The sequence below is a fragment of the Anabrus simplex genome, chromosome 1, assembly GCF_040414725.1.
Source record: "Anabrus simplex isolate iqAnaSimp1 chromosome 1, ASM4041472v1, whole genome shotgun sequence".
Taxonomy (NCBI): Eukaryota; Metazoa; Arthropoda; class Insecta; order Orthoptera; family Tettigoniidae; genus Anabrus; species Anabrus simplex.
In genome coordinates, this window is record NC_090265.1 from 288,362,212 (window position 1) to 288,375,885 (window position 13,674).

The 13,674-nt window shown below is 37.9% G+C and overlaps 1 protein-coding gene across 1 annotated transcript in view; it reads right to left on the reverse strand.

The window, feature by feature from the left end:
* The window catches only part of Ddrgk1 (DDRGK domain containing 1), a 157,991-nt gene that overhangs the window by 18,050 nt on the left and 126,267 nt on the right, over positions 1-13,674 (reverse strand). Inside the window, exon 4 of the mRNA XM_067142387.2 lies at positions 5,725-5,988. Coding sequence (XP_066998488.1) covers positions 5,725-5,988 — 264 coding nt within the window. The remainder of the gene's footprint in view (positions 1-5,724; positions 5,989-13,674) is intronic.

A 13,674-nucleotide genomic window follows, 5' to 3' on the forward strand; every position in this document is an offset into this window, starting at 1 on the left:
TGCAGGTGTTACAGTTTGGTAAAATATCTTCAGCAACCCTTAATTACTGTTGTAATTTTAATTTTCACAGTTATTTATTTTCATCAGTTTTGGAAACACCGTGCCTTCTAAATTTATTTACTGAGTCTACTCGATTATGGGGTCTTGTGGACTGAGCAAGATTTCTAAATTCGGTATCGAGCCTTGTCATATCTGTCCACCCGTATTTGTAAATACTGTAAATATGGTAGATGTCATATGTATTTGTTTTGGGTGCCTTGGTAATGCATGTGAATTGAGACTTACGGTTCCGAGGGTCTGTCACCCTCCTGAGAGTAAGATACTGGCCCTAAGGTAGTCTCGTGCTGTGTGAGGAAATCAAGTTGTACTGAAGGTTATGTTTTACCTTTTGACTTTTAGCCAATTTCAAGGTATTTCCACGCTCGTATTTTTTTTTACGCACGAGGTTGTGCTTTTGTGATTTTTAATCTTTTAGGGTTATGCATATTCACGCCAAAAATTACATTCATAGATGATAAGGGAACAACAATATTGTCCGCAATACGTAAGAGGATACGGAGAGCTCTATTTTGCTCACTGCTTGCTTCCTGTGATATATTTACAAGTGGTGCTATAGAAGCGCATGATGTAACTAAATAGTATGCCTCTAGCAGTGGTCGCGAGTGGACAAGTTAGTGCCTGTCCCTTGTGTACTTATAGTGCGTAATAATGGCTCTGCGGCAAAAAATTACCCCTGTTCAATTATTGACAGAACTTGAAAAGCTAGGAGAAGGCGAATCAGGTGACAAAGATCAGTGGTGGAAATATCTATTGCATCACCTTTCATAATTAACACCTTTTGTTATAATCACTGAATAACTGAGCTAAATTGGCCTGATTCCTCTCTATTTCTAACAGAAATGAATATATGCAATAATTTTTGTCTATTTTATTTTATTCTTAATTTTTGTTTCTATAAAAAGGCCTTTTTTAAAAATTTAATACTTTCTTGAGAAACGGATGTAAGTGGATATGTCAGCTATTCTGTTTGATCTTCTGAAATATGAATACTAATGTTGAAAGAAACACTACATATTAATGTTGTAACATAACACTGATCGATTTTAGTGTTTGTAAATACACAATTGTCTCATAGGAATACACTGTTGCCATTTAATACTTTGTTGTTCCACCGCACGCCTTAATTACCTCTTGGCATCGTGAAGGCATTGAAAGAATTAAAGAATTAACTTTTTAATGTATTCCTCACTCAGTTTATGAAACCACACAAGCACAAGGGTCTCTAACAGTTCCCGTTTATTCTGTGGCTTCTATTTTTGCAGATAGCATTTCCCATAACCTCCCAACTATTCTCAATAGGACTGAGATCTGGGCTATTTCCAGGCCACTTTAATACTCAAATCCCATTTTGTCTAAGGAAGGATTTTACCTGAAATGTAGAAATACGTGATAATTAACCATGAAAGTCATCTGCTTCGTGCTTGGTACAAATATTAATCATAGGACTCACCTTCAAAGCTCTGTGGCAAGGTGTTTGACTGTACGTGTTACACATGATAGCAAGAATTCTTCACCTTCCCACAAACAGTTTTCCATCTAAGCCATGAAAATTAAATTTGGACTCGCCTGAAAATACTCTATTCCACATCTCTGTGTCCATGTCGCAGGTGCTTTTGCCCGTTTTTGCCACTGTTGTCGCATTGTCTTGGTCAATAAAGGCTTCTTTCTAGGATGACAGGCTGGGAGTCCAGCTTCCAGTAGTCTATTTCATACAGTTCTACTGATTACTGAGATGTCCCACATTTCTTCCTAGTCTCACTTTAGTTCAGCTGATGAAAGGCAACGATCGTTGAGCGAAAGCCTTTTCAATACCCTGTCCTGTTTGGCAGTATATGTCCTTTATCGACCTCTTCCTTTCTCGCAATCAACATTTCCTTTTCCCCTGTATTTTTTCAGTAATCTTGAAATCGTAGATTGATTAAAACCTTTCTGGTGCTGAGACCAACAGATGAATAAGCAAGTATTGCAGCTTTCTTTCCTGGCGTTAATTCTACTGACCTGCCCAACTCAAAATGACTGTATAAACTCTGGCTTCATTGTAAAAACAAACAACAACAACAACAAAGTTGTGTACAGTTGAAAAAATGTGAAAAGTCAAACTATTAAGGCAAGAATATGTCAATGATGTTTTACAACAATGGGACTGGTATAACCTGAAGCAAACAGCTGTAAAAGACAAAAAGACAAAGTAATTCATGGTGATGCAATAAATATTTCCATTATCAGACATAGGCGTAACGAGTGACGATGAGGACTTTATACCTCAACAGTGTGGCAATATATCAGATAGTGACAGTGATTTGACTAATGAAAATATGCACACAGCGGACTTCATATCTACAATATATAGAGTTACTCCTTCAACCAGCCGTCATCAATCTTGCAGCAGAGGACGATCTCTTAGCGGCGGGCAACCTGTTCGAAGAGGAAGGCGGCGAGGTGGGAGAGGTCATGAACTAGTAAGTCTCCTTCATTTGCACCACGGGATCAGTTATTTGGTAAGGATGGAACAACTATTTGGACTGTTATCGACAGTAGTAGGAATTCTCCTGGAAGCATGGCTGCGCAGAATGTACTGAAAGAGGCAGCAGGGCCTACTTCTCACGCTAATCACAATGTAGAGACTAATAGCAAGGTAAGTGCCTGGCATTTATTCATTGACACATCCATGTTGAAGCATATAAAGATGTGCACAGAGACCGAAGCTTGTAGACAAACAATGGATAATAATTGGTCTATTTCTTTGGAAGAATTAGATGCTTTTATTTCTTTGTTATACACACGTGGAGCTTATAAACTTAATGGTCTTGCCATAGATCATATGTGGTCATCTTTATGGGCTCCCCCTGTTTTCACTAACACAATGGCAAGAAACAGGTTCAAAGAAATACTACGGTATTTGCGCTTTGAACTCCATAAAACTAGATCCACTCGTTTGCAGACAGATGAATTTGCTTTGGTGACTGCTATTTGGAGTAGATTTATTGAGAATTGTTATACGTGCTACAAACCAGGAGCCGGCCCCACGGTGTAGGGATAGCGTGCCTGCCTCTTACCCGGAGGCCCCGGGTTCTATCCCGGCCAGGTCAGGGATTTTTACCTGCATCTGAGGGCTGGTTCGAGGTCCACTCAGCCTACGTGATTAAAATTGAGGAGCTAGTCGCCGGTGAGATAGCGGCCCCAGTCTAGAAAGCCAAGAATAACTGCCCACAGGATTCGTCATGCTGACCACATGACACCTCATAATATGTAGGCCTTTGGGCTGAGCAGCGGTCACTTGGTAGGCCAAGGTCCTTCGGGGCTGTTGTACCATGGGGTTTGGTTTTTGGTTTTGGCTATAAACCAGGAGCGAATGTTACAGCTGATGAACAACTCTTCCCCAGCAAAGCTCAGTGCAGGTTCACGCAGTACATAGCCAACAAGCCAGATAAATTTGGCATAAAATTCTGGCTACTGGTAGACGTTGATTCTAAGTATGTGTGCAATGGGTTTCCTTATCTTGGGAAAGACAAAATGCAACATGCCAATGAGTCACTGCCTGAAAATATTGTCATGAAACTTATGAGTCCATACCTTATGAAAGGACGTGATCGCTGATAACTTCCGTACATCGGTAAAGTTGGCTGAGAGACTGAAGGAGAAAAAGAAAACTAGTATTCTTGGAACAATCAATCGAGTGAGGAAGGAAATCCTGGAGTCAATAAAAGCACCACGCATGAATTTGTACGAGACTGTTGTACTTCAAAAGGAAGATCACAGTACTCTCACAGTATATCATGGAAAAGTGAACAAGAATGTGCTTCTGCTAAGCACTCTACACCAGAACGTTCAAGTCAGTGAAGATAACAAGAAGCTCCCTAGTATTATTGAATTTTATAACTGAACTTAAGTTGTTGTTTGAGTCATCAGTCCATAGACTGGTCAATCAATCAATCAATCAATCAATCAATCAATCAATCAATCAATCAATCAATCAATCAATCAATCAATCAATCAATCAATCAATCAATCAATCAATCAATCAATCACTACTGATCTGCACTTAGGGCAGTCGCCCAGGTGGCAGATTCCCTATCTGTTGTTTTCCTAGCCTTTTCTTAAATTATTGCAAAGAAATTGGTTTGATACAGTTCTCCATGCCACCCTATCCTGTGCTAAATTTTTCATTTCTGCATAACTACTACATCCTGTATCTGTTCTAATCTGCTTGTCGTATTCATACCTCGGTCTACCCCTACCATTCTTACCACCTACACTTCCCTCAAAAACCAACTATTCAAGACCTGGGTGTCTTAAGATGTGCCCTATCATTCTATCTCTTTTTCTGGTCAAATTTAGCCAAATCAATCTCCTCTTACCAATTCGATTCAGTATCTCTTCATTCGTGATTCTATCTACCCATCTCCCGTATGGTGCGTTAATTTATGGATAGTCTACAGGGAAGTTACGAGACAGAGAATCTTTCGATATATTATATTCTTCAAGTAATACTAAGGTCTGATTTTGTGAAGGCAAGATCCCAGTTGATTGAACTCCCTACACTTCAGCCTGAGCCTCAGAATAAGGTCCAATGTGCCAGTCGTAAGTGACGACAATGTCTAGTGAACTCCAATTGGAAACAAAACAAAACCTCTGACGCATGTTCTTTGTGCAACGAAGTAGTCTGTGGAAAATGTTCGCATAAGGTAGTCACTTGCATAAATTGCTTATCAAGTGCTTGAATAGATCTGTAAACAAATAGAGACTTATTTTTATCTTAAGTTTTCACACAGGCATTCTGCCAAAATATTTCACTGTTATCCATTAGAAGCGAGAGAATATGAACAATTAGTAATATTTAACAATGCATTGGTCTGTATACAATATATCCCAATGGATAACTACGTTGTTTTAAAATTATTGAACATTAACAGGTTTCACATATCCTGGATGCTAGATATATATATCAGTACACAACAGTGGTCAAAATGTCCACTTGCGTCCATTCTAGAGATAAAAATGTAGAGAGAGTCTTAAGACGAAGAGGACTATCAAGGGATGGAGTAAAAAATAAAGGATGAACTGGACATGTACAAATATTGAACATTTCTGTATACTGGAATTAACAGGTTAGCTCAGTGTGTTGCAATTCAGCCAGTTATAGCTGCTAGCTCTGCAGTACTTGGGAGACAGGTGAGTGAATCCCCACCCTCTCAACGATCCCTGAAATGGTTTTCTGTGGTTTCCTATTTCAACTCCAGGCAAATGCCGGGATAGTACCTTTTGCAAGGCATGGTCGCTTCCTTCCCACTCCTAAGCCCATACAATTTCACCTACACCCATAGGCAACACCCTCACACAGCAGTACATGTAGCTCACCCCCATGCGGCGTATCATGAAAATGCAGCTACAGAAATGGTGAACCAAACATGTCCTCATACTATCGCGGCACTAAGAGCGATACGCTAAAAAAAAAACTCGGTATATTGGACACTTATACAACAGAACTTTTGTATATACAATGAAGTGGACATTTTTGTACCATGAATACTTTTGTTTATAAGCTTTGTTGATATTTTTACCTCCTACTGCAGCAATGTACTTTGTAAATTAAACAGAAGACTACAAAAACTCTCACCTTTATATAAGACACAAATACTTTTTAAGAAGTCTATAAACTCTTACCTTTATATAAGATACAAATTCCTGCAATAGGTTCTCCTCCGAGTCTGAATTTCCTCCTTCATCAAAGCCTTCTTCTTCCACACTGAACATCTCTTTCATTTTCATGTACTCTTCCTGTTCCTTGCGTTCCTTTTCTTCCAATGCTTTCCGTTCCTCTTCTAGTTCTTTCTCTCTTTCTAGTTTAGATCTTTCTTCAGACTTCAACCTCTCCTCCTCTTCTACTTCCTTCCGTTTTTTCTTTTCTTCTCGCTCTCGCATTTCAGCCTATAAACAAACCACACAAATTTTGATCAAAAGTCTACATAAATGTTAAGCAGATAATTATATTCTCAGTAACCGACTGTCATACAAAGGCAGAATACAGAGATCACAGTCAAGCAAGCGAAAGAGAAGAGAAAATAGTAATGTAACCAAGCAAGTATACAATGTTGTTGGTTTTGCATCCCACTAACAACTTTTATGATTTTTGGAAGTGTCAAAGTACCAGAATTTTGTCCCACATGAGTTCTTTCACTTGCCAGTATATCTACTGATATGAATATAGCATATTTGAGCACCTTCAAATACCACCAGAGTGAGCTGGGATTGAACTCACCAACTTGAGCTCAGAAGTAAGCACGGGTATAAAATACGAAACTCGCTTGGACGTCTACGTCTGAGATTTAATGAATTTTGTCGGGTAAACACCAAATGTGTCACCAGAGATCTTTTACATGCCAACATCATATGACATTATGAGATAATGTAATGATTGAGAGGGGGATTGGACCTTTATTTATATTAGTAAAGAACTGGAATCACAGATGAAGATGTTCTACTGTATTGAGAAATACTGCAAGTTACAGGATTGTGAGAGGCTACAAAAATATCTCAACAATGGTGAGGGATAGACGGCAGACAATGGTATTGTAGTGAACTGTAGTCACTGAAATGAAGATTGTAGTAATGTTGATACTTTAATAATACTGAACTCAATAGCTGCAGTTGCTTAAGTGCGGCCAGTATCCAGTAATTGGGAGATAGTGGGTTCGAACCCCACTGTCGGCAGCCCTGAAGATGGTTTTCCGTGTTTTCCCATTTTCACACTAGGCTGTACCTTAATTAAGGCCACGTCCACTTCCTTCCCATTCCTAGGCCTTTCCTATCCCATCGTCGCCATAAGACCTATCTGTCGGAGTGACGGAAAAAAAAGAAAAAAAAAAAAAAAAACAAACAACTAGATACTTTAATAGAATATCACTTACATATATCTACTGAACCCTACTGGTTCATTGCCACTGATTTATAAGAAAGGATAAATGAGATTATGGAAGTGAAGACTGCACTTGGTTTGCCAGCATGGTACAATAGAGTCAGCATGTTCAAGCCTGTAATAGCCAACGTGCCAGGAAGCGAATGTAGTCGCAACATCACTTCCTCTAGAAATTTCCATTCAAAAGACAGAGAAGCATGAAAATGGCCAAGAATGGAGAGCTTTGAATTTTCAGTATGACATTTGAATAGGCGAATCACAGCCCAGTAGGTAAGTTAGCGAATGTATTTTACCACAGTGATTTGGAATTACAAAAACAGAATTATCTATGTAATACATGTTTTACTGGTGAAAAAGAAAGACAATCAATGTGTTATAAAATCAAGCAAAGGATATTATCTATTTTGTGGATTCAAACGTCTTAATTTGCTTGAAGTGGAATGAAAAAATAAAATGAGCGAGAGGAATCCCTAGGCTATGCTGTTGGGACAGAAGGAAGCCACGCTGCAGACACTCTTAATGTGAAACTGGGATGGTTCAAACATGTTGCGAAGTTATTCTGGGAGAACATATTAATTCATGTATGTTAGACTATTGGGCACTTTGTCCTGTGAAGCCGGAATGGTTCGGATGTGTTGTGAAGTTTATCTGCAAGAATGTGTTAATTAATGCTCTAATAACTATTGAGCATTTCTGTAATGTGATATTACTAAAATGGAAAGACTTAATCTGCTGGGATTGAATATTATCGTAGAGTAAGGGAGTTATTCATTATTTTTAAAAAAAAAAGCATTTGCGATGATAAAACTAACAATTCCACTGGAGGGCATAAATTGTTGTTGGGGCAAAGCGTACCAGTAATAGGTACTTTATAGTATCCGTGAAATGAAACAATGAGGTTATAACAGAACTGTCAAAGCAAGGACAATAACAAAATACAGGAAAATCAAATGCTCAGATTGTTCTTTAAATACCAGTGGAATGGTGTTGTAGCTAATGATGTACTGCATACAATGACAGTGTATATTACTGTGTGAAAAATACTGTAGATGTTTAAATATCATTGTGCGCATCGTGACATGTCAAGGAATTGTACCGTGTCATATCTCGTGTCTTTTGTGGGCTGCATCTGAAGGAAGATTTGGAGAAGGACGTCATGGATGAATACAGCACTAGTGTGATGATCATGAGGAGAATGGTGTGGCATTGGCATATTTTGCATGTGTATTTTCTTCAAAAAAAAAACCATCAGTGTATGTACATTGAGTTCAAACCAGTGACCCAACCAAGGCAATGCGAAGGATGACAGATCAAGAAAGGAAAAGAGAAGCAGTCATTTAATGATTAAAACAGGATGAGATAGCTAGTTTGTCTAACATATTGTAAATATGAATTTAAGTCTTGAGATACTAATTTGATCTGACTATTTAGCTGTAGCAAGGGCCAGAGGACAAGACTAAGTTTTTTATTTGCAGTACTAATGCCACGGGGAAATTATTCTTGTAAATAGTATTGATCAGAAATGTTCAGCGCTAGCATTTATTTATTTTACGTAGAACTTGGGAGTAGATTCTTTGGTACAACTTGAGTACAGTGTGTATTTCCTTGTAGAGGGATATAGTAAAGATAGAAGGCATTATGTACATTAAACTAATGTCTGCACAGGCTGTGGTGTATTGGCATATTTTGCATGTGCATTTTCTTCAAGAAAACCCATCAGTGTATGTGCATTGAGTTCAAACCAGTAACCATTTACAATTTACACCTAGTGTAGGTAGGATCTTCTTTATGCGAGTTTGATTTTATTTAATAGAAATGTGCGTATGGTACTTCTGAGCTTGCCTCGGAAAATGCTAGGGTGTACCCTGGAAGCGATGCACAATTCCTTGGGTAATGGGGAAACTGTGAAAAATGGATGACTAGTAGCCAACATCATGAAGGTAAGCATAATCAACCTTATGACCATGACAGGAAAGGCAGAAGAAGAGGTCAATTTTATGGAGAAAGAGGGTAGAGAAATGATGGGGCTGAGTGAAGTTAAATGGAAGAAGAAAGAAGAAAATGAAGAAAGGATATACACTACATTGGCGTGGTGACCGAGAGGTGAAAAATAGTGGGCCTGATAATTTCAAAACAGCTGGAGGAGTATGTGGATATGGCATAGTATATCAGCAACAGGATAATGAAAATTAGACTGAGAATGACGAACGAAGTGTACGCACCACAGACAGAGAACAAAGAGGAGGATACTGAGGAATCCCTGGAGAAACTAGAAAAGGAGAGAACTGATGTGGAAGTGATTATAATGGGAGACTTACGTGCACAATGGGAAACTGAAAACAAGGAAAGCAAGAAGTAATCGGACCATTTGAATATGGAAAAAGGAATGAAGGAGCTGTTGATACTGGCCTCTTCGTCGTCATAAAGGCATACTGATTTTACGTCCCACTAACTAATTTTATGGTTTTCAGAGATGTCAAGGTGCCAGAATTTTGTCCCGCAGGAGTGCTTTAATGTGCCAGTAAATCTACCGATGTATTTGAGCACAAGACTGAGCCAGGATCGAACCTGTCAATGTGAGCTCAGAAACCCAGCTCTCTGCCGACCAAGCTACTCAGCCCGACTGTGCCTTCACATATTTTGATGACAGGTTCTACATATTGTGACATTTTCCTTATATCGACACTGATAATAACCATCTTTGCTTCACAGAGAATGAAATCTGCATCTATAATTATCTTTGGAATACGACGGAACGACGACATTTCAATATAGTAATTTATTTTAATGAAAGAATTAATTATAAAATTGTAAAAATGGAGCAATATTTCTAAATTCACGGCATGATTTATAAGGTAGTAACGAGATGGATAATTAACAAAACTGAGTATGGAAACGCAACATTTAAAGTGGGATACATCTGAAGTCGTACAGATGCAGCAAGCTTACATTGCCCATTGTTAACAACTCTCACTCACTCTCTTGCCTGGAAGGAAGCAATCGTATAAGCTGAGCATTTATTTACCATTATTATCACCACATTTCACGCTGAAGATCATTACCGATTTTCACGACAGACGAGACCAGTATTCTGTTGTATGGAATTTAATATTAATCTGAACAGTTTGCTGTGATAATTTCAAGATTGGAATTACAATTTCTTGATCGTATAAATATTGATTTTATTAATTGTAATTTATGCATGCTTTGCCAAGAATAATGTATACTATTTATGTTACAGTGCGCGACATTCAAGATGTGTATTTTCTTTAGTGTGTGTTACATCAAGATAAATTAATATGTGAGGCACCAGGACAATACCAAGATGAACTGTAATACTTCACCAGATCCCGGCAGAGGCGGCTCTACACAAGATAAGTCCTTACCTTTATGTTCGTTAATAAGAATTCTCTTTCAGGTTATTTTCTTTATTTTGATTCTTGTGTATGTATCATTTACAATCGGCAGAACAGAAAGAATATTTGGAAGATGAAATTGATATTATATCTTCAAATAAATCAAGGTACCGTAGGACATAGTATATTTTCAACTAACAATTTCAAGCCACATTTAATGTTGATCATGTATCTAGACCTAAATTATTTGAATTTCTGGATGTTAGTCTTCAGTAATATTAATTTCAGTGTTAAATGGGTCAGGTAAATTAAGATCTTCGAAACACTGATTATGCATCGAGTGTAATAATTTGTACTATTATTGCTGAGTAGAGAGTAGCAATTCTATTTCAGAGTATTCAGCAGATTCAGCAGATTTGTACGGTAACTTTTATTTTAGAGGAGAATCGAGGACAGTGTTAGCTACATATTATTGAATCTTTGTATCTTAGGTCAACGAGTTATTGAATCTATGTATTTTGAAGGTCTACGTGTTTACGAGGTACTGAATCAACGTGTTATTTAAGTTACGTGCTATATTGCATTGAAATATTATAAGAGGTATTTGTTGAATAGAGTCTTTGAGTATAGAGATGAATAGATCGCTTGTAACAATGAAATAAGAAAGGTAATAGAATGTAGCAATCTTCTACATTAATCAATGAATATTAAAAGCTGTATACCGAGTTCTGTTCTTGTTATTTATTACAGATGTATTTTCATGAGAATCTGACTAGAACTGATCCAGTAACCACCAACAGTAGTACTGTAATATTATGTTTGAAGAGTGACGGCTAAGAACGATCATAGTCACATTCTGTTTATTTTTCAGAAACTGAAATTTTGTCTTTCAAGTTGATTATCTAATATTATAATGTTGAGAGGAACATCATAATTGAACTCACTGCGAAGCATAACCTATTATATTAGGCATTACGAAAATGAAATAGTGAAATGTACAATGAAATGAAAAGAAAAAAAGGATTTTATTATTAACAAATACAGGGCATTGATCTCTTTTGCCCATTAAACACAGGGGGGGATCGTTCACAAACTCCACATCACTGTCATTTTCTCCCTGCACATTGTCAGAAACTAGTGCCTAGTAAAATGCCTGAGCATCAAGATTGACCAAAAACCGTGTTAAATGTATGAAGTCCTTCAACTTTTTAGACTTGATTGGTAATGGTCCACTGTACAAATTCTTCAGTTAACCAGGATCCGTACTTCTCGTCTTTTTCTTTGCGTCTCTCTTAGGAACCACAACAATTTGGTTGCAACATCCACAATAATTACTCTTGTGAAAAATGAACACTGGATGTTTTATGTCAATTTTCATTACTCTCATTGGTCTGGTATGCACAGGGCATTTCGGAATGTACATCCCTGAAAGAAACTCAGTCCAAGCTTGAAAGCTGACTTCAGTAGCGCAGTCGATTACTTTGAAAGGTGGAGGTTTGATTCGACTGTTTTTAAGCATATCCCTCCAGTCATCTGGTGTTTCAGTGTAAGATTTTTGATTAACAAGGCTCATATCCTTGTCACTCTCCATAAACGAATGACCGCATATCAGGAACACATCTTTCACACTGTCAAAATGCTTTTTCCTGTGAGCAGTGTAATGCAAGAAGCGCAAAACCGCGTAATTTTGTTTTGGCCGGAGCAAGAATCACAAAAAAATTACTAAATGTCTTAAGCACATTGTTAACATAGTGATCCAACATTGAACATAAATCTTCGGCCCCTTTCTAGCAATACTCTTATCATACGTGTAAAAAAAAACTGATGTTGAGTCTGACAAAACATGAATATTGAATGAAATCTCTGAAAGTCCATTGTTATATCCTCCAGTTCTACACGCTTCCTTGACGCCTTCCTGTACTTCCTTTTCACCAAGTAAAACTTTTCACTTTGCACCAAGGGATTTTCCTGTTTTTTTTCTCTTTATTTTTCATTTTGCTACACAATGATTGTTTAGTTTCTTCATCCTGTCAAGTAGCTACATTTGCTGCCAACACTGAAATCGTCGCTTTATTCATATCACAAGTACTGCATGAGTCTTTTTGTGGGTAACCAAAAGTTGTCAAAAATTACCCACAAAAATTTCATGGAACATTGTATAACCTACTTGGTTGTCCTTGTTGGACTCATTATACATCCTCTGAAGTTTGGCTACAACTAGTTCCTCAGACAGGTACAGTCGAGAAGTATCTTGTAAGGAACAGTGGGATTTTCTACCTCGAAGTGATCTGATGAAACCTGTAACTTTAGATTGTGTTTCACTGGATAATTTATTACGTCTGTTGCTATGTTTTCCTCAGCCATCTGTTTTAGTTTCACAATATTGTGTCAAATGTTTCTTAATAGTTTGAGCGTGACGATTAGAAATATCATGCAGAGATAAAAATGCCTTTTAGCAAACACTAACATCTTGTAGTGTGTCAACTACACGTGCCCTAACACGATAACAGTAAGAGGAGCTATGGAAACTTGCCTCACATTCATCCTTCCGGTTGCGCCGCCGCTGAACAGGAACAGTAACAGCAACAAGTCCACTCAAATATTGACGCTGGGCATTATAGTCCCCCAGTTCACTGAAATGGGAGATGATACGTTTCCGTTCTTCGGAAGAAATTATTTCGAAGCACTTGAACCGGGAACACTTAGAGTCTTCTCTAGTCTCGTGTTATAGCACGTAATTTCTTCATAACATCACTCATCTTGCCTGTCTTTTTTTTCTTTTCTTTGCACTATGTTGTTCACTATTTGCCTGTTCATTGTCTGTGTCACTAATATCACTCAACATAATTATTATGTACGACAGCAAAGTACAATAAACAAAGAAAACACTGAGCTTGACGCTACTATTCCAGCGGTATTTTGTGAACTGACCAGCTAACGCTGTGCGTCATAATGGCGGAGTGGAGGGGAGCCATATGGACTGATTGGTATTGCTCGGCAGCGCCTGGACCTTGATCGCTATTAGCCGTTACCCCATATCTTTTGACGTTAATTACTGCAAGACTGTGATCTTTCTTGGACTGGAGGATCTTATCTTGCTTTCTGTCTGTATTCAGCTACACGATCCCACTGCTAACTCAATTTCATCGAAAAATGGACTATGATCGTTCTTAGCCTTCGTTTGTGAATAAGATTTTATTTCAGCCTTTCGTCGAAGAGTAATCCAGAATTGATCCAGTGTGGCTACATTGTCATATTGTGGGATGTACTTTATCCATTCTAGGATGATGCCACATTCTTCTCATTTTATCAGTATGTTGAGATAATTTATTCTTTACTTGA